Consider the following 25,252-nt stretch of genomic DNA (forward strand, 5'->3'; position numbering starts at 1 on the left):
TCTCTCCGGGCTCTGTTTTACTTATTTTTGCCACACCTGTGTATGCACTGGGGTAATTCCTGCTCTGCACTGAGAAACCACTCCTAGTGGCCTCAGGGGATGTGAGGCATCAAACCTGGGTCGGCCATGTGTGAGGCTTCCATTTCACCATTTTCTTCAGCAGTTTTGAAAGTGATACCTGCTTTGAATCTTTTTTTTTTTTTTTTTTTTTTTTTTTGGTCACTCCCAGCAGCTCAGAGGTTACTCCTGATGTTATGCTCAGAAATTGCCCCTGGCAGGCATAGAGGACCATATGGGATGCCGGGATTCGAACCACCGTTCTTCTGCATGGAAGGCAAATGCCTTACCTCCATGCTATCTAGCCGGCCCCTCTGCTTTGAATCTTTGAGAAGTCACGCCATATTAATTTATGTAAAGTTATGGACCATTATAAAGATTTTAGCATTCTACATATAGCTCAAACTTCTAGCTCTAGTCTATAGGATCTGATAGCACTTAAAAACTGATGCTTAGGGCCCAGAGAGATAGCACAGCGGCGTTTGCCTTGCAAGCAGCCGATCCAGGACCTAAGGTGGTTGGTTCGAATCCCGGTGTCCCATATGGTCCCCTGTGCCTGCCAGGAGCTATTTCTGAGCAGACAGCCAGGAGTAATCCCTGAGCATCGCCGGATGTGGCCCCCCAAAAAAAACAAAAAAAAATGATGTTTAGGGGCAGGAGAGATAGCATGGAGGTAAGGCATTTGCCTTGCATGCAGAAGATTGGTGGTTCAAATCCCGGCATCCCATATAGTCCCCTGAGCCTGCCAGGAGCGATTTCTGAGCATAGAGCCAGGAGTAACCCCTGTGTGCTGCCATGTGACACAAAAAACAAAAAACAAAACAAAAACTGATGTTTAGGCAATAGCATAGCAAGGAGGGTGTTTGCCTTGTACATGGGTGTAAGCTCTGAGCACCACCGGGTATGGCCCAAAAAACACCTGATGTTTAGACATTTGGGGGGGTGGTGGTTGTATTTTGTATTAGCCAGCTGGATTGTTGAGATGACCCCAATCTTACTGGCAACATCCAAGGCAGCATAGTCAGAAACCAGCCGAACATATGCCTTCTCTGAATCAGGTTTAATCAGGGTGTTGACCTTGGCCATATCAATGTCATAGAGCTTCTTCACAGCCTGTTTAATCTGGTGTTTGTTGACTTTGACATCCACAATGAACACAAGTGTGTTATCTTCTATCTTCTTCATGGCCAACTCTGGTCAGAGGGACTTTGATGATGGCATAAGATTGTTTCTCCTGTGGGTGCTCTTCCAAGGATATTTGGGTTGCCTTCTCAGCCTCAGAGTTTTGGGTCTTCGGAAGGTGGGTGATGGTCAGAGCTCTTTTTTGTGGCTGTGGACAGACATCTTTCAGGACTGCTTTCTTAGCCCTCAAATCTTTAGCTCTGGCTTCAGCTTTAGAAGGTACAGGTGTTTCCTTAGCCTTCTTGCCATTTTCATAAACCTATTTAGACATTTTTTGTTTTGTTTTTGGGCCACACCCAGCGGTGCTCAGGGGTTACTCCTGGCTGTCTGCTCAGAAATAGCTCCTGGCAGGCACAGGGGATCATATGGGACACTGGGATTAGAACCAACCACCTTTGGTCCTTTTTTGCAAGGCAAACGCCACTGTGCTATCTCTCCGGACCCTGTTTAGACATGTTTTGTTGTCACACATGGCAGTACTCAAGGCTTAGTCTGTAGTCTGTGCTCTATATGTGCTGAGGGATCATTCCTGGTGGGGCTCAAAACCATATGTAGTGCTGGGAATATTATTATTATTATTATTTTGTTTTTTGGGTCACACCCAGCAGCGCAGGTTACTCATGGCTCCATGCTCAGAAATCGCTCCTGGCAGGCTCGGGGGACCATACGGGATGCCAGGATTCGAACCAATGACCTTTAGCATGAAAGGCAAACGTCTTACCTCCATGCTATCTCTCTGGCCCCAATATTGGGAATTATAAGCACCCTACTCAGTACTCTACTGCACTGGAGTCATGGTTTTTGTTTTGTTTTTTTTTGTGGGCACACCCAGCGGGACGGTGTGGGATGCCAGGATCGAACCTGGATCAGCCATGTGCAAGGTAAATGTCCCCTTCCTGCAATGAATTTTTGAGTAAGATTTGGATCTTAAGTTCAAACTTACTGGCCTGTTGCTCCCTTTTAGAAACACTGTGCATGGGAGAAACAGGACTTGACTTGTATGGGCACTTTGGTGGAACCCAGTTTGATCCCCAGTACTATCTGCAGGGGTCTCAAACTCAATTTACTTGGAGGCCGCAGGAGGCAAAGTCGGGGTGATCCTTGAGTGCAAAGTCAGTAGTAAGCCTTGAACATTGGGGGGTGTGACCCAAACAACTAAAACAAAACAAAAAAAAAAGATTTCCTCTAGGGCAGGGCCACAAAATGTATGGAGGGCCGCAAACAGGCCCTGAGTTTGAGACCCCTGGTCTATGGTATCCTTGAGCACCACCAGGGGTCACTTCTGAGCACAGAGCCAGGAATAGTCCTTGAGCACCACTGAGTATGGCCCAAATGGCCCAACCCCCCTCAAATACCACTCAGTACCCCCCCAATTACCTCTGTAAGTGAACAAAGCAACTCCCCAGTTGTATTCAATGCTATCATCTCCCCCCCCCCCCCCCGCATCCTTCTAACACATGTTGGGGTCAGATCACTTAAACCTGGATCAAGTATTTTATTGTGTGATCTTAGCTAAAGTCACCTTCAAATTTTTCAGAAGTTGGGGGCCAAAGAAATAGTACAGTTGGTAAGGTCTTTCAGGTGGCTGACCTTGATTTCATCCCCAACATCCCATATGGTCTCCCAAGTTTGTCGGGACTGATTCCTGAGCGTGGAGCCATGAATAAACCCCTGAGCACCTCCAAGTATGGTCCCAAAAACTAAAAGGATCAGGCATTGGCTGATTACTTAAGTCATCCATTTTCCCCTTTTGGAGCGGGGGTGTATGTGTGTTGGGGAGTGAGGGTATACCGGCCAGTGCGTAGGGCTTAGGCCTTTCTCATATATGAATCATTACTGGTAGGGCTCCAGAAACCATACTGTTGGGAATCAGCCCAAGTTGGCTTGAGTACCTACTACACGCTATACGGCCACACTTGTTATACTCATTCCCAGTCCCTCTTCTGTGTTTTTTCCTATACCTGGAGGTGCTTAAGAAACCCGATGTAGTGTCAGGGATTTGAACCAGTTTCAGCCATAACAGTTGCATACAAGGCAAATGCTTTATTCTCCTGTACTATCTGTGGCCCTTCTCAATTTGATTTTAACCTGCGGCCATTTGATAATTAGTTATGTGTACTCCATACATAATTATAGCCTGGCACATGGAATCAGCATTAGAAAATAACTTCGTTCCCTCTCAAAAAGGAGAGATGGTGGGGCCGGAGAGATAGCATGGAGGTAAGGCATTTGCCTTTTATGCAGGTTTGAATCCCGGCATCCCATATGGTTCCCCGAGCCTGCCAGGGGCGATTTCTGAGCATAGAGCCAGGAGTAAACCCCTGAGTGCTGCCGGATGTGACCCAAAAACAAACAAACAAACAAAAAGATGGTAAGAGGAAATCGCTACTCAAAAATATTTGGGCTAACTCTGAAGACAAAATTTACCTTTTTTTGGTTGTAAGGCCACACCCAGTGATGCTCAGGAGTTACTCCTGGCCATGCGCTCAGAAATTGCTCCTGGCTTGGAGGAACCATATGGGATGCTGGGATTTGAAATGTCCTACCGCGCTGTGCTATCGCTATAGCCTCCAAATTTAGCATTCTGGAATAGTTCCAGATCCTGAATATATGGAGCTAAGTTCTATTTGAGACTTACCTTTTGTTCCCCTTCCTGGTCTTTTGAGTTGTACCCAGTAGTGTTCAGGGCTTAACCTGATTGTGGACTCGGCTTTGGAGACCATCTGGGATGCATGGTGGAGCCCAGGTAAACCTTGTGCAAGGCAGATAAATGCTCTGCCCTCTGTACTGTTGTGTCTTAGGCTGAATTAATTTGAGACTAAGCCGATGAATTAACCTGATGTGCAAGTGGATCGTCTCATGAAGATACTTTAAAATTTAGAGCCGATAGGATGGAATTAAACCCAGGTTCAAGGCATTGCTTCCTAGAATCGGGTTGAAATGCAAATAATGCTACCTGGCTTTCAATTTAGTAAAAGAAGGTGCCGTAAGTCTGGGATGTAGCTCAGTGGTACAACCACTTACTTGCCTTGTATGTGTGAGGTTCTTAGTCAATCCCTGGCACTGCCATAAAAGATAATGCCACCTATGGTGGCAATAGGAAGCATCTAGGTTTTGGTATGTGAATAAGGAAGATTTGAAAGAGAAGCTTCAAGTCTCCAGATAACCAGCTTTTTTTTTTTTTTTTTTTTTTTTGGTTTTTGGGTCTCACCCAGTGATGCTGGAGTTTCTCCTCTGTTCAGAACTCGCTCTTGGCAGGCTTGGGGAACCATGTGGGATGCCAAAATCAAACCGGAGTCTGTCTGGTGCAAGGCACAAGCCCTACAGCTCCAGCCCCAGTCTTTTCTGGATAGCACCTTGATTTGACCAGCATTGAGGTTTTCTTCATAAGTTGCTTTTCTCGTCAATTTGTTAAGAAATGCTTAAGTTTTCATAATATGGGTGACATTTATCTCCACCTTTGAAGCTTCCCACTGAACAAATGGTTGGATATTAAAAGCAAGTGAAAACTGAAAGAAAACCATTGATTTGGAATAAAAACTAGATAATGGGGTCTGAAGCAACAGCAGTCTTAGGGCATTTGCCTTGCACGTGGCAAACTCAGGACTGAACCGGGTTCAATTCCAGGCATCCCATATGTTCCCCAAGCCTTCCAGGAGCAGTTTCTGAGCATAGAGCCCAGAGTAACCCGAGTGCTGCAGGGTGTGGCCCAAAAACAAAACGGAAAGCTGGGGCCGGAGATATAGCATGGAGGTAAAACGTTTTGCCTTGCATGCAGGTCAGTGGTTCAAATCCCGGCATCCCATAGGTCCCTTGAGTCTTCCAGGAGCGATTTTTGAGCATAGACTTTTTCTTTGGGCTTTTTATCTTGTTTTTAACTTTGGCCAGTGAGATATCAGAATTGAGTAAAGGTTGAAACAAAGTATGCATGTTGTTGCTTATATGAAATAGCCTAGTACAAATATTCAATAATTGGGGGCTGGAACAATAGCATAGACATACAGGGTAGGGCAAGGGTTTGCCTTGCACAACACAGCCAACCCAAGTTGATCCCTGACATCCTAAATGGTCCCCCAAGCCTGCCAGGAATAATTTCTGAGTGCAGAGCCAGGAATAACCCCTGACCACCACTTGATGTGGCAAAAAACATATGGGGGTCAGGTTGGTTTTGTGCCCCTGTTCATGATAGTACTAAAGTAGATTTTTATCCCACGTGGATTTTTTGTTTGAGGGGTTTATTTGGGTGATTGCTCAGGGCTTACTCCTGGCAGTGTACAGAAAAGACCCTATAGGATGGAGATCAAAGTTGGGTTGGCTGGATGCAAACACCCTAACCATTGTACTTTCTCTGGCCACCACCCTCCACCTCCAACATAGATTTTTAGATCCTGGTTGACTTTGACCTAGCCTGTTACAGTTTTTGCATGGCCTTAGGTCTTACTGGCCTAATTTGGAATTTTGGGCAATATTTTTGGCTCCAGAATTAAGTCCCATAGTTTTTCGATTAACACTTCAGCCTTTGATGATTGGGAAATTTAGGAGAACTCAGCCCTAGTAAGTTTAAGAACACCAACTCCTTGGTCCTTTACCCATTCTGAAGTGAATTAGGTCAAGAACTTAGTTGAGGGTCCGGAGAGATAGCAAAGTGGTAGGGCATTTGCCTTGCACGCAGTCAATCCAGGACAGATGGTGGTTCGAATTCTGGCATCCCATATGATCCCCCCCAAGACTGCCAGGGGTGATTTCTGAGTGCAGAGCCAGGAGTAACCTGAGCACTGCCAGGTGTGACCCAAAAACCAAAAAAAAAAAAAAAATATATATATATATAAAGGACCCTGGTTGAAATAGCATCTGGAAGTGTGACCCCACGATTGGGGGTGGGGGACAGGACAATACATGCCCTTGAGATCAGGATTGACTCCTGGCTCTGCACTCACTTCTGGAGAGCTCAGGACCTATATGCAGGGCTGGGGATCCAACCTAGAGCAGAGCAACCACGACAAACACCATTACTCTCCAGTCCCCATTCTAAAATAAGTGTTATTGGGGGGGGGGGGGAAATTAAGCATTTTACTACTTTTCATCAATACTGTTGTGTGCTTAAAATTGGGGGGGGGGGGCCTGGAGAGATAGCATGGAAGGCATTTGCCTTGCATGCAGAAGATCGATGGTTCAAATCCCAGCATCCCATATGGTCCCCATGCTCTCCAGGAGTGATTTTTGAGTAGAGGAGTAACCCGAGTGCTGCTGTGTTTGGCCCAAAAACCAAAAAAATTTCTATCTGGTTAGTGGTTTTGCCTTTTGGGTTTTATTGGGGGGGGGCACCAGGTGGTCCTTAAGGAATTAGTTTCAAACAAGTAATGCTCCTTACCCCCTGTATTTTGAAAGCTCACTTTAGCAAGTTTCCATTCTCAGTCCTCCAAAGTCCTCAACCTATTCAAAATGTGAACTTTCAGAGAAATTTTAAACAAAATCATCTCATCGGGGTTTTTCAAAAGGTTTTTTCATAGGTATCCCATGTCCCCTGCATTCTCATTCACGAGAGAATAAAGATGAAGGGCGGATAGTTCAGCCAGTAAGGCACTTGCCTTGTATACATCTCCCCTGGTTTGATCTCCAGCACTATATATATATATCTGAGTGCAGAGCTAGGAGTAACCCCTGAGCACTGCCAGATGTGCTCCCCCCCCCAAAAAAAAATGGGAGACCTAAAGAGTGGCTGAGAGATGCTAATATTCTAGTTGGTGGTGTGTATCAATGTTGTATTCCTGAAATATTAACACTACTGTGAAACGTGGGCCCTACATTTAAAAACTGTTGGGGCCCAAGTGATAGCACAGTGGTAGGGCGTTTGCCTTGCATGTGGTCTAACTGGGACACACCTGAATTTGATTCCCTGGAGCCTAAGCACCGCTGGGTGTGACCCAAAAACCAAAATAATAATAAAAACAAAAGCAAAAACAAAGCAAGTTTTGCTAGCAAAAAGTTTAGTTTTTTATATTTCACTTAGAAATATCCACAGAAGTAAACACCAGGCACCATGTTTGATGGATGACCTCGATAGGGAAGCTAACCTTATTTGCTGTTTCTCTTATCAAGTGTAATGCCATAAAACTACAAGGGTTGGAGGATAGCACAGTAGGGTGTTTGCCTTGCACAGTCAACTTGGGTTTGATCCCCGGCATCCCCTACGGTACACTGAGCCTGCTAGGAATGATTTCTGAGCATAGAGCCAGGAGTAACCTGAGTGCTGCTGGATGTGACCCAAAAACCAAACCAACATACAGATCTAGAGGTCAGGAGCTAGGGTTTGCCTTACACAGCCAGCTGGGGTTTGATTCCTCAACACACCTATTCCTGGATCATAGCCAGGAGCAAGCCCTGAGCATCACTAGGTATGACTCAAAAACAACTTTACCTTTTGGTTTGGGGCCAAACCTGCAATGCTTTGCTTATTCCTAGATTTGTGCTGAGGTCAGTCCTGGCAGGGCTCAGGGTATCATACAACCCTGGCTGGCCATATACAAGACACATTACCTGATGTATTACCTCTGGCAGATTTTACATCAGTAGAGATTTTACATCTGTTCTAGGTCAGTATCTGCAGGATGAAGATGTGAGAGTGTATTTTAAAGTGGGCATTTGTTCCAGCTATTTGCTGAATAAACCTGAAAAGCAGCAGTTTGGTGTAGATAGGGGTTTTGAAAGCTGAGCTGAGGGCAATCAAAGATTGGGATTTGGGGCCGGGCGGTGGCGCTAAAGGTAAGGTGCCTGCCTTACCTGCGCTAGCCTAGGACGGACCGCGGTTCGATCCCCCGGCGTCCCATATGGTCCCCCAAGCCAGGAGCGACTTCTGAGCGCATAGCCAGGAGTAACCCCTGAGCGTCACCGGGTGTGCCCCAAAAACCAAAAAAAAAAAAAAAAAAAAAGATTGGGATTCATAGAAAAATCCCCCAGTTTACTAGCTGTTTGGCTAACAGCCATTTAGTTTTTCTCCTAGTCAGCTGGAAATCAGTCGACATTTCTTGATATTTAGGCCATACTTGATACTTAGCATCTTCCTAAATCACTATTAGCCCTTCATTCTCTTTTTTGGATACTGAAAAAGGCCTGGCTGCACTGAGAAGATCCCTCCAGAACAGAGGTTGTAACAGTGATCAAGATGAATGGAAAATTGGTTTGAATGAAACCAAGAGTGGAAGTCAAACCAAAGCAAGCCTTCCCATCCCTCTAAGCAGGTGTCCCTGCAGTTTGGGCCTCAGGTAAGTTTAAGGCCCACTCATCCCCCAGCCAACTATAGGACTGTCTTAGTTTTCAAAATAACTTAGGTGGAAGCAGGTCTTTCACAGGCCTTACTTGAGTCCTCCTGCCAGAAAAGCCATGGAGCTGGTATACCCACTCCACCTGCCAGCAGTAAAAAGAGGTCACTCTTACAGTAGTGCTGACCAACTTGGCCCACAGCCCTAGCTAATCAACGTGATCCCAGATACACTGGACATGTTCGCAGAGGGGGGTTGGGGAGGGGAGAGCAAAATGCACCTCCTCAGACCAAGGTGGGCAACACCAGAAAAAGGGTAGAAAGTCCTTTTAAAGTCTTTAAAGGTTTTAAAGGGTGTTTGCCTGGCCTGTAGCCAACCCAGGTTCTAGCCCCACACATGTGGTCCCATGAGCACCTCCAGGCATGGTCCTTGGGTGAAGTGCTAGGAATAAGAACTGAGCATTGCCAGTTGTGCCTCGCAAACAAAAGGGTTGCAAAGAAAGACAAGTTACAACCTAATTGTACTAAATGAACAGAAACACATTTCTAGAAGGGATTAAAAACAGAGTTTTACTTATCATAGTTTTAACTTTTTTTTAATACAGAATTGGTATTTTTATTAACATGAATTTTTAACTCAATTTTTTTTGGGGGGGGTCATATCCGGCAGCACTCAAGGGTTACTCCTGGCTCTACGCTCAGAAATCACTCCTGGCAGGCTCAGAGGACCATATGGGATGCTGGAATTCGAACCACCGTCCTTCTGCATGCAAGGCAAACACCCTACCTCCATGCTATCTCTCTGGCCCCCCAATATGAATTTTTCTAACTCAATTTGATTTTGAGTCACATCCAGCAACATTTAGGGGTTACTCCTGGCTCTACGCTCAGAAATTAATCCTGAAAAGCTCAGAGGACCATATGGGATGCCGGGATTCAAACCACCATCCTCTGCATGCAAGACAAACGCCCTGCCTCTATGCTATCTCTTCAGCCCCTCAATTTTTTGTTTGTTGTCTGGGGTGGGGTAGACACCCAGCAGTGCTCAGGGAACCATATAGAATGCTGGAGATCTAACCCAGGTCAATCACATGCAAGACAAATGCCCTCCATGCTGTACTATAGCTCCAGTCTCCCATCTTTTTCTCTCCCTCCCTAAAAGAACTTTGGTTTGGGGAGCAGAGAGATAGTATAGAGGTAAGATACTTGCCTTCACATGACCTTGGTTCCAGGCCTGCAATAGGGCCCCTGCCCTCCAGCACAGGGGAAAATCCTGAACAGAAGTGGGGGTAGGAACTGGCAGGTGTCAGTGTGGCCCAAAATCCAAACAAAAAAGAACTTTGGTTTTATTTGACTTATAACATTAGTCAATTCCTAATTGAGGAAGAGCAATCAACCCATTCCAATGAAACGATAAGAGCAAGGGCACTGTAAATTGGACAAAATTAGAAACCATTATTCTCATTCAGCTTTACCCGTTAGAGAGGAATGCCACTTGTAACATGATTAAGGTCACAGTGTCCAGGTACCGAGGGCCCATAGGACCCCTTTTAGGGAGCCTCGTTTCTGGTCCCTAACCTGGTCTCGGAGAGCAATGAGTCACCTCAGAGGTGAGTCTTCCTTTCTTTGGCATTTGCTGGGCTCCTACCCTGAGATGAACATGTCATAGAACTACCAGGATCCACCCAGAGGGAAAAGCTCTTCATTAGCTTGGTTAGTCTGTGAGGGAGAATAAACTCCACTCACCTCATTCGAGGTTTGCAGTGCTGTAAACCAAAGGCTCTGGCTTCTTGCTGCTCTTAAGGCCCTACAGCTACACTGTAGTGAGTGCACGGCATATGCATGTCCCATTATTTCTCAGTTTTTCATTCTAACTATCACTCTATAGAAGGTGAGGCCACCAGCAAAACAGCTAGGTGAGATTTAAAATGCAGTTTCACAAGCCTGAAAGCTCAATACACAGAGCACAAGCTTTGCATGCAGGAGGCCCAGGTTAGAATATAAAGTGTCACACCTTCATCCCGAGCACCTGGCCAACACACACACATACATACCAAAGTCCCCCGAAAAAAAACACCGCAGGTACTCGCCTCGCGTACATCTGAACCTGGTAACATTCCCAACACACCATAAGCAAGCACTGCGCACCTGTGTAGCCCCCAAACCAAAAATGCACCTTGTCCCAGACTCAGCAAGCAAACCCTACAGAAGTATCCAAAACCTGTTTGTTTAGAAGGCTGATCGTATTTAAGCCTGTTTCCTGCGCACCTCCACTTTCCCACAGAAGCTCTGCCTTACCACACAGTGGCCCTTGTTCCCCTTGAAAGGCTTGTTCCCTTCACTCTACATTTAAAATCTAAGGGAAAAATTGCACTTGAGAATGGTCATCCACTTTATTTTATTTTATTTTGTCATGTGCTCACAGCATCTCTCTCTCCTCTCCCTGGCAGGTCACAGAGATAAATTAAAAATAAAATCTATGAGGAAAATAATTTATAAAAGCACTTCCCAGGCTCGTGCCTTCTATCCCTACTGCTGTTAGAATGTATTCCCCTCAGGAGGGGGAGAATCCGTGCCCCCCCTCCGGCTCCCTCCCACTAGTCTGGGGCAGACTGGACTCCTGAGGCGGGTGGGGCGGGGCAGCAGTGGCAGTTAAAAATAAAGACACTGCAGTCCTGGAACCCGTCTGGGCCACCTTGGCACTCCCTTGTCTCCCCCAGGCTGTCCTCCAGGAGCCCTGCATAAGCTGGGGCTGAGAGCCTGGGGGGTGGGGTGCTCTCAGTCCCTCTGACATACATGCACTTCTCATTCTCCTAGAAAGAAACCCAAAAAATAAAGCAAAGACCTCAGGACAGAGGAGGAAATCCCAAGTGTTCACACAGTTACACGGAGTCTTTATGGCAAAGAGAACATTTAGCAGCTTTGAATATTGGGGTATCTCCTTTTTACTCAACACAAGCATTCTATACCCTATAAGTGAAACAGGGCTTAAGCCCTAAAAAAATCAAAGCGCAAGAAACTCTAAGAGGACTAGTTTTTGTTGCTGGGTTTTGTAGTTTGTGTTTCCAGTGACAAGCCCAGTTGTTGGTAGGGGGGCCTGCAGGGTCTCTCCCCAGTGTTGTGCTGAATACTGCCTGGCTTCTCCCTCTCATGTCCCCTGCCTTAGAGCGGCCCCCAGAAGGCCACAGGGCCAGTACTAAGGCCACTGCCAGCACCCCAGCTGCAAAGGCGCTCCATCGGACGCCATGAGGACTGGAGAAGGGAAGCCCGGGCGGGTGGCAGAGAACAGCGTTTTGCATGCAGACTCTGATGGAAACCTGAGAGCTTCAGCTCAGGGGCACGGGTGCAGAGGGAGATGGAGTGGCAGGGCAGTGGGTGACATGCTCTTGGGGCTGTGGCCACACGGGGCTGCATGGCCCTTTCCTGTCTACCCTACCCTTTGACAACCACCTTCCAACCAGCATTGGGTCCCAGGGGCTCCCTTCTGATGGCAACAGTTAAGCACAAGAGAGCCCAAAGCTCCTTTCAAGGGTACCAAAGTGCAGGGAGGAGAAAGTGTCACGAGTACCTCCTTATCCCACCTATCCTGAGTACCAGCCCTCAGGGGGGGTAACTCCCTGGGGGGGGGGGGGGAGTGGGGTTTACTCACTCCAGTGATGTAGTCCCACCTTAAAACCTGCTGCCTGGAGTTCTGGCTAAAGACCATCTTAACCTGCCCTTTGATTTTCTTCCCGCTTTGATTTTTTTGGGGGTTTCTTTTTTCCTTCCTTCCTTCGTTCTGTCTGTCCTTCCATGCAGGAAGGGACCTTTCTACTTTCCTTTCCTCTCACAAAACCCTTCTTTCCCTTCTGCTGGCCTCCAGCAATGCCAGTACCACCCATTCCTTAGAAGGAAAGGGTTAGTGGTGAGGACCCTGTCCACCCAGCCTGGCCATTCCCACCACCCCAGAGGGGGAGGCTGAGCCAGACAGTGCCTGCACCTGTCTCTTCCTCTCCACTGACCCGCAGTCATCCCCTCTGAGAAGATCTATTGGATAAGAAGGCATTAAAGTCCCCACTGTAGGTCCAGGTCCAGGCCCAGCCCTTCTCCAGTTTCCATCTTGATGAGCGTCAACCCCCCCTTCCTCTCTGGGCTCACTTCCTCCTGTCCTTTGGCTTCCTCTCCTGCCGCCGTGCCTGCTGGTCAGCCAGGGTTCGGGGAATGAGGAGGACACTGCCATCCCCAGCATACTGGAGTGCATACTGACTGGGCGAGTAGGGACGCCCATTCTCATCCCGCAGCCGTCCAAACACCTCCTGGTAGAGACTTTGGACCTTCTGCTTCATCTGCCGCAGGGACCTGAGAAACTCAACCTTCTCCCGCAGCAGCCGGGCTTTATCACGCTGCAGGTCCTCTACATCCCGCTCCAGGTTCAGAATGGTGTCCAGCTTACGCTTGCGGCAGTTCTGCGCTGCCATCTTATTTTTGCCCCGGCGCCGGATGTCACGGATGAGGCTGAGCTGAGCCTCGCTCAGCTGGTATTTGGACAGCAGCTCATTGAACTCCTCCACCGGCAGGTTGATAATTTTATCATTGGTAAAAGGAATCTTCATGGCTCGGGCTCGATGTTCATCCCGGCTCATTTGCTTGTCCAGAAAGTCAGCCTGCTTCTCCTTGCTGCCTTTCTTGAGGGTATTGGGTGGTGGCAGGTCAGCAGAATCAAGGGCACTGGGTGCCATGTTGTATGTGTGGTTGTGGCCCACGTGTTCCAGGTAGGGCAGGCAGGAGAGCTGAGACGGATCCTGGTAGCTCATGCGGCAGAACTTAGAATACTCAGGTTGGTAGCCCACTGCACCTTCGGCCTCTTCCAAATCCAGGGTCTCAGAGTCAGAGCTATAGCCTACAGCACCTTCCTCAGAAAAAGAGGAAGAAGCTGAGGAAGAAGTAGAAGAGGAGGAGGAGGAGGAGGAAGAAGAGGAAGAAGAGCTGCCCTCAGAGCTGCTCAGAGAGGAAGGACTATGGCTGGAGTCCAAAGAGAGGCCTGAGTCAGAATCAAATTCCTCCTCAAGCTGGGAGGCCTGCACGGGGTTAAAGCCTTCTTCAATGGCCAGGTCCATCAGGCTTATTTCATCCAGCATGGCTTCATCTAACAGACCCCCCAAGGGGTCAGGCAGCTCGGGGCCTGCTGTGTCATTGGCCGTGCCGTTGAGCTGGGGCGGAAAGAAGAGCCCTGCCAGGTTGGTGGAGCCAAATGTCGAGTTGAGGCTGGTGGAATTGCTAGGGACCAGTGGGAGCAGAGTGGAGGTGCTGGCCACAGGCAGGGTCTCCACCTCGGGACTGAAGAGTGAGAAGTCCTGGCTGCAGCCTCCCAGGGATGCCTGATGCAGGCTGACATTCTGATTGATGGGAGTGTTGGGGGCAAGGCTGTAGTTGGTACTCAGAGGGTCCACAGAAGGGGCACTGTACAGGATCTCACTTGTGGATGTGTTCACCTCCATAGCCTGCGAGGGGAGAATAGCATCACTTCACTTGGAGCAGACACCCTCCCCAGCTGGGGCAGGGACTTACACCAGCAGATCAGTGCACTGATAAATGCCAAGAGCTAAAACCAGAGCCCACAGCAAGGCTCCTTCCTACATACTCTACGCCAGAGAAGAACTGACCAGCTCCTGGTCACATGAGGCCAAACTTCCTACCATAGAGAAAGAGAAGGAAAATGCTAACACTACCTCTCCACTACAATATTAGCACAGTAACACGCAGACCCAGAACTTGGAGTGAGCATACTCCAACTGCACCAACTGCTGTATGTGAGGGTACATTACTCAACCTTAACTACCTTAACATTAAAAGAACAGAGAGAGTTGGGGCTAGGGCAATAGTACAGTGTAGGGCATTTGCCCTGCATCCCATATGATCCCACAAGCACCACCAGGAGTAATTCCTGAGTGCAGAGCAACCAAAAAAAAGGGGGGGGGGGGCAGCAGAGAAATACTAAAGGAGTTAAGGTACCTGCCTTAAACATGGAAACCCAGGTGAGATCCCTGAAACTGTATATGACCAGCAGTGATCCCTAATCACAGCCGAGAGTAAGCCCTACGTACCCATCAGATATAGCCCCAGAACCAAAGTTAGTTTTATTTTATTGGACCACATCTTGCAGTATTCAGGGTTGCTCCTAGCTCTGCATTCAAGAATTACTCCTGGGGCTGGAGCGATAGCACAGCGGCAGGGCGTTTGCCTTGTACACATCCAATACTGGATGGAATACGGTTCGATTCCCGGCATCCCATATGGTCCCAAGTCTGCCAGGAGCGATTTCTGACTGCAGAGCCAGAAATAACCTTTGAGTGTTGCCAGGCATGACCCCCCTCCAAAAAAAAAAAAAAAAAGAATCACTCCTGGCAGGCTCAGGGAACCATATAAGGTGCTGGGGACCAAACCTGGTCAGCCATGAGCAAGGCACCCTATCCACTGTACTATCACTCTGGCCCAACAAAAATAAATTACAAAAGATATAACAAAGAGGCTGGGCAGAGAGATACCTCAATAAGCATATGCCTTGCCTTGCACACGGATTTGGTTTAATCCTCTGGCTCCATATATGATCCCTGGAGCCTGCCTCAGCAACTCCAAAGCAGAGCCAAGAATAGCCCCTCACCCCAAATGAAATGCTATAGGACCAAGGGAAGCAATGATGACTAAAGCTATAAGCACTAAGGAACAGCATCCCTTTTATTCAGCCAAAGAAGCCTGCTCACTCTGATTTTAAGCCCCACGTCTGCCTCCCCCCCCACCACCATGCCCAAGGAGTCGCCTCGACAGGTTACCACTCAAGGTTTCCACCTTCCTATATGGATCAAACAAACGGGTTATTCTTTCTCTTCCAGAGCTAGAAGAGCAATGGCTAGTTAAGTCACTTAAACCCTATTCAGACCACCCTACCTGCATTTCCATGATGGACATAAGGTCTTGCCACTGCTGTTCCAAATCAAAGGGTGACTCTGTCCCCGTCAGGAGAGGAGACAAGAGGTTGTTTTGAAGACCTGGGGGCTCACTCTCACGAGGCACTGCTTCTGATATGCTGCAAATGTCTGATGGAAACTAGGGTAAAGCAGAGAGGTTTTAACAAAGAAGAAAATGACACCAGCTTTCTGCCCAGAGACTGACTACCACAGGATGTTCTACTCCTATCTTGGACAATGAATGTATAAGCTGCTTCATGGGGAAAGTGGGCTCTCCCTGGAGCCCTGCTCACCTCAGCATTCTCCCCAAAGGGGCAGGAAGCTTCTAGAAGCCTGGGGCGTTCCTCCACAGACTGGGCTGTCTGGTCCTCCCCACCAGGCACCTGCGACAACAGCAACTCTTTAACTCTTTTAACACTTTAAGTCAAACTAGGGCCTCCTTGACTGCATGCGGATGAAGCCTCTTTCCATAGGCAGCTGAAAGATGACCTGCTTGCTTGCATACCTGCATTCTCCTGCTTTCTCTGGGCTAATGGTGGCCCTGAGTCTAATTTTAGGGGCTAACAGCAGAAAAGTAGAAGCATCCTGACAGGAAACCTCTAGGTATTTTGCCTCTGCTATGCTGATTGCTAGTCCCACTGCCTCTGCTGCTTCCTCCTCCCATCCAGGTCTCTACCTAGAATAGTCAGACCTATCCACGAGACAAAAACCTGCCTTCTTTCTCTAATTGTTTAATGGGCAGAAGTAGTACCTGTGCAGGGAAGCTCTCTCCCGTTTCTCCATCCACTAGCAGGTTTCGTGCCAGAGTTTCTGCACCCTCTCCTGGCCAGGTGTCCTCCTGCTCTGTGCCATCTCGCAACTCCTTATCCACATCCTGCTCCTTCTGGCGGTGACTATAATCAAAAATTTCACGCCCAGCTCCTAAATCAATATCCTGTCGCCAAAGGATGTCAATCAGATCTATGTCCTGAAAGATAAAGCATTAACTTTAGCTCTTGGTCTTGAGACGCATCCTGTCCACCAATCCCTCAGAGGTTCCATTATTGCTAGGGGAATCCCCCACCTGCCCAGCCCTACACATACCAGCTTCTACCCCGCAACCCTGGACTCTACGAGCAAAGCCTTTTTCATACATATCCCAATATCAGTCTCCCCAGAAAAGGAGCTAGAAAGCACTAGGGCGACTATCACTAAACATGTCTGTGGGCTTGAGATCTGGACCAGCGGCATTAAGTCCAGAATGTTGGGTGTCCCTCACCCCTTCAAAAGGAGGCAGAGAAAGCAGGAGACACTTTCACTTCGGTAATGGGAATCCCTTAAAACTTGCTTTGGAAGAGGCTGGATATGGCGAGCCAAGGGCGAACTGCCATGCAGAATTGCTCCGGGGTGGCCAGGCTTGCATCAGCCTATGGTGCCATTCATTTGCATAAAGGGGTGGGCTGGGCTGGAGAGGAAAATCCCTGCATTTGCAACCACCTGATGCAACCAATGACAACCATCAGATCAGTGGGTCTTCAGCCCTTCCCAATATTTCCCCCACACATGGCTGATGGTAGGAGTGATGGTAGAACACCCACAACTCTTAAAGCCCAGGCTCACCTCCCGATCCATGCCAGCCAGAATCCCCACTCTCAGCTGATCCTAGTAAGCTGCCTCAATCCCAGGAGAATCTCAGGCAGTCAGATGATCCTCAGCCGGCACCCCACCCTTGCCAACGCCAGTCCAACCATGTCCCCTCACACCAGTGTTCTCGCTGCTTTCCTTACCACACCCCAGGTCTCACTTACTCCCATCAGCCAACCCACTCAAAGAGAGAGCCCCATCACAGCTCACAAATGTCGCCTCTGGCACCAAAATGCCTTCTTCCTTGCATCCCTCCTCTCTACCATGATATTCTGATCAGTTCCTATATCCACTGTCACTACCCCACTACCACCACCACTGAACCCCTCCCTGCAAAATAGGACCTCCCTATGAAAAAGTCTTAACTACAGCCTTGTCTACAGGGGTTAAAAGCAGGCACCTTCCGGAAGGCAGTCCCTAGGTTATCCCCATCTCCCTCGCCCTCGCCCTGGCCACGGCTCCCTTTCCCACCACAACCTCCCTGATCCCAAGACCTCCCAAGGGTACCTCTCCCATTAGTCTCCCCAGACACCAACCTGAACAGAAGCCCTGGACCCAGCAGAGGGGGGCTGGGCCCCCCGGTGACCAGCCAGCAAAGAGTTAAGGGGCCGGCTCCCTTTGGCTGGGCCCCCACCACTGTGAGAGCTGCGGTCCAGGCGGGTCATGGTCTGTGAGATGCGCCCCGGGGCAACCGGTGCCGGGAAGCCGGACAGGGGGCTGCCAGGAGCTCTTGGCTTGCAGGGAGCACACCAGGCTGGAAGGGTGGCCCCTCGCTAGCTCTGGGGGCCTCAGGATGGTGCCCCGCCCGCACTGCTGCCTGGGCGGCCCAGCCCAGCCCCCTCTCGCCATCCTTGAGCAGCCCCCTCCCACCTCACAACCCCAGTTCCACTCAGGCACCCGGCAGCCCCCACCCTGAGCTCACCGCAGAGGCTGCAGTGAGACGGGACTCCCACCCCATGCTCCGGGCTCAAGCTGCAGCGGAAGGCAAGCTCCTCCTGGGCCTGGCCTCCCGCTCCTCCCTTGCTCCCCCGCCCCACGCCCCCCAAACTTGTTACCTAGGCTGCAGCGGGGAGCCAATCCCCTCCCCCGCCCACCCCGCAGGTCACTGCTGAGGCTGCAGAGAGCCAATCCCCTCCCCCAGGTCAGCAGCTGGGCTGCGGAAAGAGCCAATCCCCACCCACCGTCGTTACCTAGGCTGCGACGGGAGCCAATCTCCTCCCCCAAGGCTCCGCTGGAGATGCGGAAGGAGCCAATCCCCTCCCACCGCCTGTTACCTAGCTGCGGCCGGGAACCAATCTCTGCACCCGGGCAGCTGGAGAAGCTGCCGCAAGGCACGGCCCATCCCAGGGCCGCCTCCGTCTCCTCAAGGAGACGCACCCAGGGGCGGGCGGCCCCACCCAGCCCAGCCAGCCAGTCGGGGTGGCGCAGTGGAGAGAGCCCTGGGGGAAGGGGTGCCACTCGGCCTCCTGTCGCATCCTGCTTCCCCAGCCCACTCAGGGGCTGGGCAGGCACTCCTGCAGCTTCTCCGGGAATCTAAGTTCTGCTCGGCAAGTGCAAGTTTTCGTGGCCAGTTCTCCTCCAACCCAAAGATCTCTCCAACCGAGCCGAGAATCGCAGCGGGGCCATGCTGTCAACCAGGGGCTTGGTACCCTACAACACGGCCAGACCAAGAGGAATTGGAAAACCACTAGCACACTCATGCAATGATGCGCTGGCCAGGTCTCCCTCCACCACCCCCCTACACACACACACACACAAGGCCCAGGAAAGAGAAGGGAGACCTGCAACTGAAGGAGACAGGCACTCTGCAGTCATGGCCACCAACAAGCCCCGCCCTACCTAATGCCTTCTTCAAGACACTCCTTATCTTTGCTTGACCCCTGACCCAAAACAGGAAAGGAGCCCCTGAGGGAGTCAGCATCCTCATTCGAACTCCCTTTCGCTATTGCTCCCCTTGAACCTGTCGGGGCCAGGGTGTTCTCGCCTAGAAAGAGCCATGCACAGGCCACCCCCTGCTCTGGGCAGACTGCCAGCCTTGAGGGGAATCCTATCCCTGACAAAAGCTGGGGCTATGGCTGTCCATCGAACAGGCCTGGCAGCAGGGGAGCACTGCCACCCCGGGGGATAATATCAGCTCCAGCAGTGCCTGTCACATGCTCTGGACCTGGGTATTTTTATCCCTGAGTTGCTGAGGAAATGTTGTTCTAGACACACAGTAATCCTCCCTTCCCCCACACACAGTCTGGGCCCCTAATGCTGACCCACCCACAGCCCCCACAGCGAACAGTAAGGACATAAGACAGGGAACACACACACTTCCTGAAGGCTAAGAAATGAAGGAGGAGGGCAAGGTCAGAGTCCATCCCTTTATTCCTAGTCCATTTGATGATATCCCCAAAATCCTTTCCCATGCCATCCCACCATGGGGAGAACCCCTGGCAGGCGAGAAAGGAAGTTGCCACGAAGGGGTTCCCAGGGGCAAGCCCAATTATATCTCTCCACCAGGGAGCTACACTGAGGCAGGAGGATGGGAGTGAAGGCTGGGAAGTGGCATAAGACCAATGCCAAGATGGACACCCACTTGAAAGGAAAGGCCAGAGGAGGCTGAAGACCGGTAAGGAAGCTAAGAAAAAGGCACTGAAAGGTAATGCTTTATTATGGCTATCATGTGCAGGTAATTCTAGTCTCTCAAAGTATAAGCCCGATGCACATAAAGCTATACTAGGGGGCTCACAGGGGGCTGTCCTGTCTGTCAGGCGGAGGGATGTGTTTGTCCTGGCCTTTTTGTTTGTTTTTGGGCCACACCTGGCAGCACCCAGGGGCTACTCCTGGCTCTGCACTCAGAAATCTCCCCCAGCAGGCTCGGGGGACTATATGGGATGCCGGGAATAGAACCCGGGTCCATCCCGGGTCGGCCATGTGCAAGGCAAAAGCCCTACTGCTGTGTTATCACTCTGCCCTGTCCTGGGCCTTTTTGTTCAGTGCCATAGCTCGCCTCTTTCCACATACATTATAGCATGTATGTATGTACATATGGGCATGTACACACACACACACACACACACACACACACACTTATGCCACATGTCCCACAGGAAAGAGAGGCACAATCATCCCGACTTAATAACTACTGGTCAAGAGAAAGCAACATTAATTGACAGCCACATTGGGGTCGGAGAGATAGCACAGTGGTAGGGCATTTGCCTTGCATGTGGCTGACCGGGAGGGACCCGGTTCAATTCCCAGCATCCCATATAGTCCCCCAGCCTGCCGGGGCAATTTCTGAATGCAGAGCCAGGAGTGACCCCTGGGCACCACTGGGTGTGGCCCAGAAACCAATCTATCTATAAATCAATCAACCAACCAATTGACAGCAACAAATGTTTGGAAAATTAAGCTAAAAAACTGGATCAAATGTAGGAAGACAAAACTTGGCCTGAATGGTGAAAAGTCAAGTTTTTTTTTTGGGGGGGGGCCACACCCTATGATGCTCAGAGGTTACTCCTGACTGCACTCAGAAATCGCTTTTGGCTCGGGGGACCATATAGGACACTGGAGGATCGAACAGAGGTCTGTCCTAGATTGACCACGTGGAAAGCAAATGCCCTACCACTGTGCTATCGCTCAATACTGTAGTCTAGTTCTGTGGCAGTATCTAGAAAACTTTTCTCAAGCCATTCTATCACCCTCCCCAAACTCAGCTTTGGAAAACCCAGTCCAGCAATTCAGTTTTCTCTCTCCCAAATGCGAAGAGTGGGCTTTTTTCAAGCTCCTTAAGGCTTTACTGCATGCCAAAAAACACATTTCTCAAAGCAGTCTTACATGGGTGGGCATTCACATTGTTAAACCACATCATTTTCCACCCGGAACTATATTTCAACCACATGGCAGGTGCCAACGACCTCTGACAGCTCAGAGCCAGCTGACATGGGCAGCAGAATGCAGTTTTCCTTCTAGCTCCCCACTCTCTTTCCAACTCCCGGCAGTGGGCCTGGAGCAGCGAATGGGAGCTTCAGCCCTCTCCTGGCCAAGAATAACTATCTAAATCTACCACTTGGCTCAGGCCCACGAGAACAGACTTATTAGGCCCTCATAACAACAACAGGACTGACCACAAAGGAGTAGTCAGGATATGTATGTGTTTTGATGTAGGGAGAGCTATAAGGCAAGAGTCCACAAAGTATTTGTGTCTTAGCAACAGATATACACCGCATCAAAGCCCATCATAACATGACTCCCTCCCCCACAACTAGCCTCCAGGAGTCATGTTGAAATCAAGCAGTAAACACACTGGCATGTTCGAGGAACCTCCCAATGCCCTGACAGTTCATTTAGAGGTGGGTCAATGGTTCAACACAAGAAAATTCTCCCAACCCCAACCAGAGTCAGAAAATTCAGTCTCATTTCTAGACAAAAACAATGGGACCAACCAGGAACCACTATGTACAGTCAGTGAGCGAACACAGCCCTCAAGGATCAGCCCACCACCCCCCCAAGCCCAAACCCCTCCCTTCCACACCTCCATGTGCCCACTAACCTCTTTGGTTAAGTCGCCACTGACTGGAGGGGCTACAGCCCCCAAATCCTCCAAATCTTCACTGAATCCCTGTTCCGTTTCGCTTTCTCGCACCCCGTTGTCTGGGCCTGTCACATCCTGGAGGCCACTGGAACTCTCAAGGGCCAGGCCGGAGCTGGGCTGGCTGCCAGATACAGACCCCTCCGGATCCCGATGGACCAGCCAGGCGTTCACCTCGGTGGTCGGCACCTGGAACCTGTCCAGGGCCCTCACCTGGCTGAGGAGGCGCCGGGCAGTGAAGTAATTGTCCAGGTCTATGCTCTTGGGGTGGATACCATAGCCATCCAAGGTATTCCTCAGGTTGTGGAACTGAGTTTGAGTATAGGCAGAACTGGGCCCCAGGATGATCTCCCGGAGTGGGGGGAGCTGTGAGGTCAGGTAAGTATCCACGTCCACCCGCACCCCAATCAAACTCAGCAGAATGGTGAATTGGAGGAGTCCTTCCGTTAAGTATTTCTTCAGAGAAAGCATTGCTGAAGGACCAGAATGTTTATGCTTTTTGGTTTTTAAATCTTCCAAAAGACAAATCAAGGCCACTGCTCTGCTGCTCCAGCCAGCAAGTCACCCTCCTCAGTGCCAAACCCTGTACCCTACCCTGGCAGAACAGGGGCCGAGCTCCCTGATGGCCTTGGAGGAAAGCACACCCTTTGGAGCCAAGGCCACGCTCTAGACAACATTCACTTTTCCCTTCTTGACACCTCACCTCTATAAGTACAACTCTTCCTAAACCAGTCCAGGCCCTAGGGGCCCACGTGACTTACTGTCTCCACAGTCCACACACAGTCACTTCCTCACTCACATTGGTTGTCTCTGTAGATTGCACTGAAGACTGTTCTCAGGAACAGCGGACAGTTTGTTTTTTGTTTTGTTTTGTTTTTCCTTCTCCCTCCTAAGGTTTATGTTCTTTGGCTGGAGCTACACGCCTTTTGTCTTGGGTCAGAGTGTCCCGCCTCCTCCACACTTACCAGGGGGGTTTCCCGTGAAACCTGAAATGGAAATCACAAGAGCAACTAAGTTAAGATTCCACCACATTTTCAAACTAGGATCAAGGCAGAAAGAAAGCAGAGAATACACTAAAAAGCCACTTTTTCAGGAGGAAAAATAACTCTTATTACCTCTCCTCAAAAAAAAAAAAAACAACAACAACTATTGTCAATAGAAAAAACAACTATGAGCAGATAATCCTCACCAAAATTTTTAACATTTGCCATCTCCCTACAAGGCAACATTTTGATGAAGACAATACCCAACGCATCTAAAATATTCCCATTTTGTCTGATTTACCAACCCTCCCTCCCCCCAAACCCTATATACAGACTACCCATCTATTTTTAGCGTGAGAAGTTCATTTTCCATCTTAAAGTAGTTGGTCCCCATCTCTCAGGAGAAAACTGCTAAAAGCCTTGTCCCCCTTCTTCCAGTTCTAGAGACGAGGGTTGTTAATGGGTGACTGTCAAAGGACAATCAAAGGACCACATTGGGGCCACCCCTTGGCTGCAAAGAATGCCTTTTGTTTTCCCAACATAGAACTCAGTATTTTCCTTTTCCTAGCAAGGGCACAGGAAAAGCTGGAGATGGGAGGGTGGTGGTGGAAGAAAATGAGGTTGATGAATCCCCCTACAATTTGCATAGACAGGTTTTATTTTCATTCATTTGACCTTCGGAGCCCAAAGAGAGAAAGAGGGCCAAGTTTTCAACCAAGAGCCAGGTGGGGAAAAGTGTGTGTGTGTGGGGGGGGGGATCCGCCTTGCTTTCCTTTCAGTTTCGGGGCTCTCCAAGTCTATAGGGGCTGTGAACCTCATAAAAACCAAGGAAGCCTCTCTTTCTTGCCTGTGGTCACCTATCTAAAAACAAAACAAAAAATAAAAAACACGGAACCGAGTAAAACCCACAAGGAGATAACCCCAAATTCCTTCCACGAATCCTACGATCGCATGCAACCAACAACCCCCCCCCAAATAAAACTATTAAAAGTTCGTGGAACCGGCCAAGGTTTTTCTTTTTTTTTCTGAGCGATCCAGTAAGCCCGATCTCGAGAGGCCTCGCGTCCCGACACCCTAATCCCGCCCCAAGGTACCCGAATCCGGCTGGGACCGAGTCTCCATGCCCGCTCTCGGCTTCTGGCCTTCTTGGGGCGACAGCGAACAAGTGCGACTTCCCCGGGCCTGGGCCCACCCTTGGGGCCCAACCCCACCCCACCCCGCCCTCCAGGCGCGAGGCCCCACCCCGCTTCCCAGCCCGGCCTCACACCACGCCTTCCCGGGGCCCAACCCACCCCCGAGTCGAGCCGGCCCGGCTGCTCCACGGAGGGAGACCTCGCAGTCGCTCAACTAAGGGAGACCCCGAAGGCGACTCCCGCGGCCGCCCGCTCCCGCCGCCAGCCCCGAGCTCGGCTCCACCCCGCCACCCTGCACCCCAACAGGCCTCAGGCGGCGCCCCCTTCCCCATCAGGGCTAAGGAATGTGCCTGATACCCGCGGCTGAGCTCGGCGTCAGTCCGCCACTGCTAGGCCTTTCAAGCCTGAGCAAATCCCGCCCGGCCTTGCCGCCGCCGCCGCCGCCGCCGCCACCACCGGCCGGCCTCCTCTCCCCTCCCCGCCCCCTCCTCCCACTCCGCTCGGAAGCCCGCCCCCTGAGAACGCGTCTTTCCAATCAACGCGCGGCGTCGCCGGAAGTTCCTTTGATGGACGGCCGCGAGCACCCAATAGACATGAGGTTTTCTCCTCCCTCGTCCCGATTTCTTAAGATTGACGCGATTGGTCGGCCAATGGGTGGGAAGCCCCGCCCCTCGGACTGAGCCAGCCAATGAGAAGGACCGAGACTCTTAGCTCTCGGTTTTCGCTCCCCTTCCGCCTATCCCGTCGCGCAATCGGTGTTGCTGCTTGTGCTACGGGATGTTTCCAGTACTTTCTTCGGCTGGGAAATAAAAGGACTAAGGCAGAGGCTAACACACGCTTCCGCCTTCAGAGTGAGAAACAAACCTTTGGAGAGTTCCCCCACGGTGACTTGCAAAAGTTCAATAAGATGCTGAAGGGCCGAGGCTGGGACCCGGAGCATGTGTTTCTCACTTGATGGTGAAGCTCGAGCCGCCATTTTGGATGCGGGTAGCGGAAGTGGCTTCAACTTCCGGCTCGTGCAGGCCTGGAGCGGCCCCTACCTACACCAGTCTAAGGCGATGGAACCAGAAGTGACTGATGGACTTGTGTCACTCACTACCAGGGAACTTTTCCCCTATGTGGGATGTGGCGTCATTCGGATCTATGCACAGAATTCCCTCCTCAGTTCTCACCCAATCTAACCTCCCATGGAGCTTATTCTGCCTTGCCTTTCAGGAGTCTTTAATAGCTTTAGTGATTTTTCAAGTATCACTCCCCAAATCACAAGGGAACCTGTTCAACCTGCCCATTCTAAGGCCCAGAAACAGCCATTCTGAACCCAGGGGGTGGCACCCTGATAACCTACTTTATTTTTTTTTTCCTCTAGATTTAAAGTGCTCAAAAAAAAATTCCTCTAGATTTAAAGTGCTCAAAAAATATTAATAACCTGCTTATTAAACGACTTTTGCATTTCCATGCAGGCTGTTCAGAAGACTTCATTTAAGCCAACACTTGAA

General features: G+C 50.1%; 1 protein-coding gene and 1 pseudogene across 4 annotated transcripts; both read right to left on the reverse strand.

The window, feature by feature from the left end:
• The window catches only part of LOC125998154 (60S ribosomal protein L23a-like), a 9,161-nt pseudogene extending 423 nt beyond the window's left edge, over positions 1-8,738 (reverse strand).
• A 2,146-nt stretch (positions 8,739-10,884) lies between these two features.
• On the reverse strand, positions 10,885-24,230 carry NFE2L1 (NFE2 like bZIP transcription factor 1). 4 transcript variants are annotated; one of them, XM_049779082.1, is made up of 6 exons: positions 24,114-24,230; positions 21,602-22,626; positions 16,193-16,408; positions 15,735-15,824; positions 15,422-15,580; positions 10,885-13,977 (listed from the first exon to the last, which is right to left on the reverse strand). In XM_049779082.1, exons 2-6 carry the CDS (start codon positions 22,109-22,111, stop codon positions 12,631-12,633), a joined length of 2,322 nt encoding a protein of 773 aa, XP_049635039.1. In that variant the 5' UTR covers positions 22,112-22,626; positions 24,114-24,230; the 3' UTR covers positions 10,885-12,630. The 4 variants fall into 4 exon arrangements, with proteins under 4 accessions (XP_049635039.1, XP_049635040.1, XP_049635042.1 ...); XM_049779083.1 differs by lacking the exon at positions 15,735-15,824; XM_049779085.1 differs by lacking the exons at positions 21,602-22,626; positions 24,114-24,230 and adding an exon at positions 17,601-17,996 and having other exon boundaries at positions 16,193-16,375.
• Positions 24,231-25,252: the final 1,022 nt, after the last annotated feature.

This window comes from Suncus etruscus, chromosome 1, assembly GCF_024139225.1.
Source record: "Suncus etruscus isolate mSunEtr1 chromosome 1, mSunEtr1.pri.cur, whole genome shotgun sequence".
Classification (NCBI taxonomy): domain Eukaryota; kingdom Metazoa; phylum Chordata; class Mammalia; order Eulipotyphla; family Soricidae; genus Suncus; species Suncus etruscus.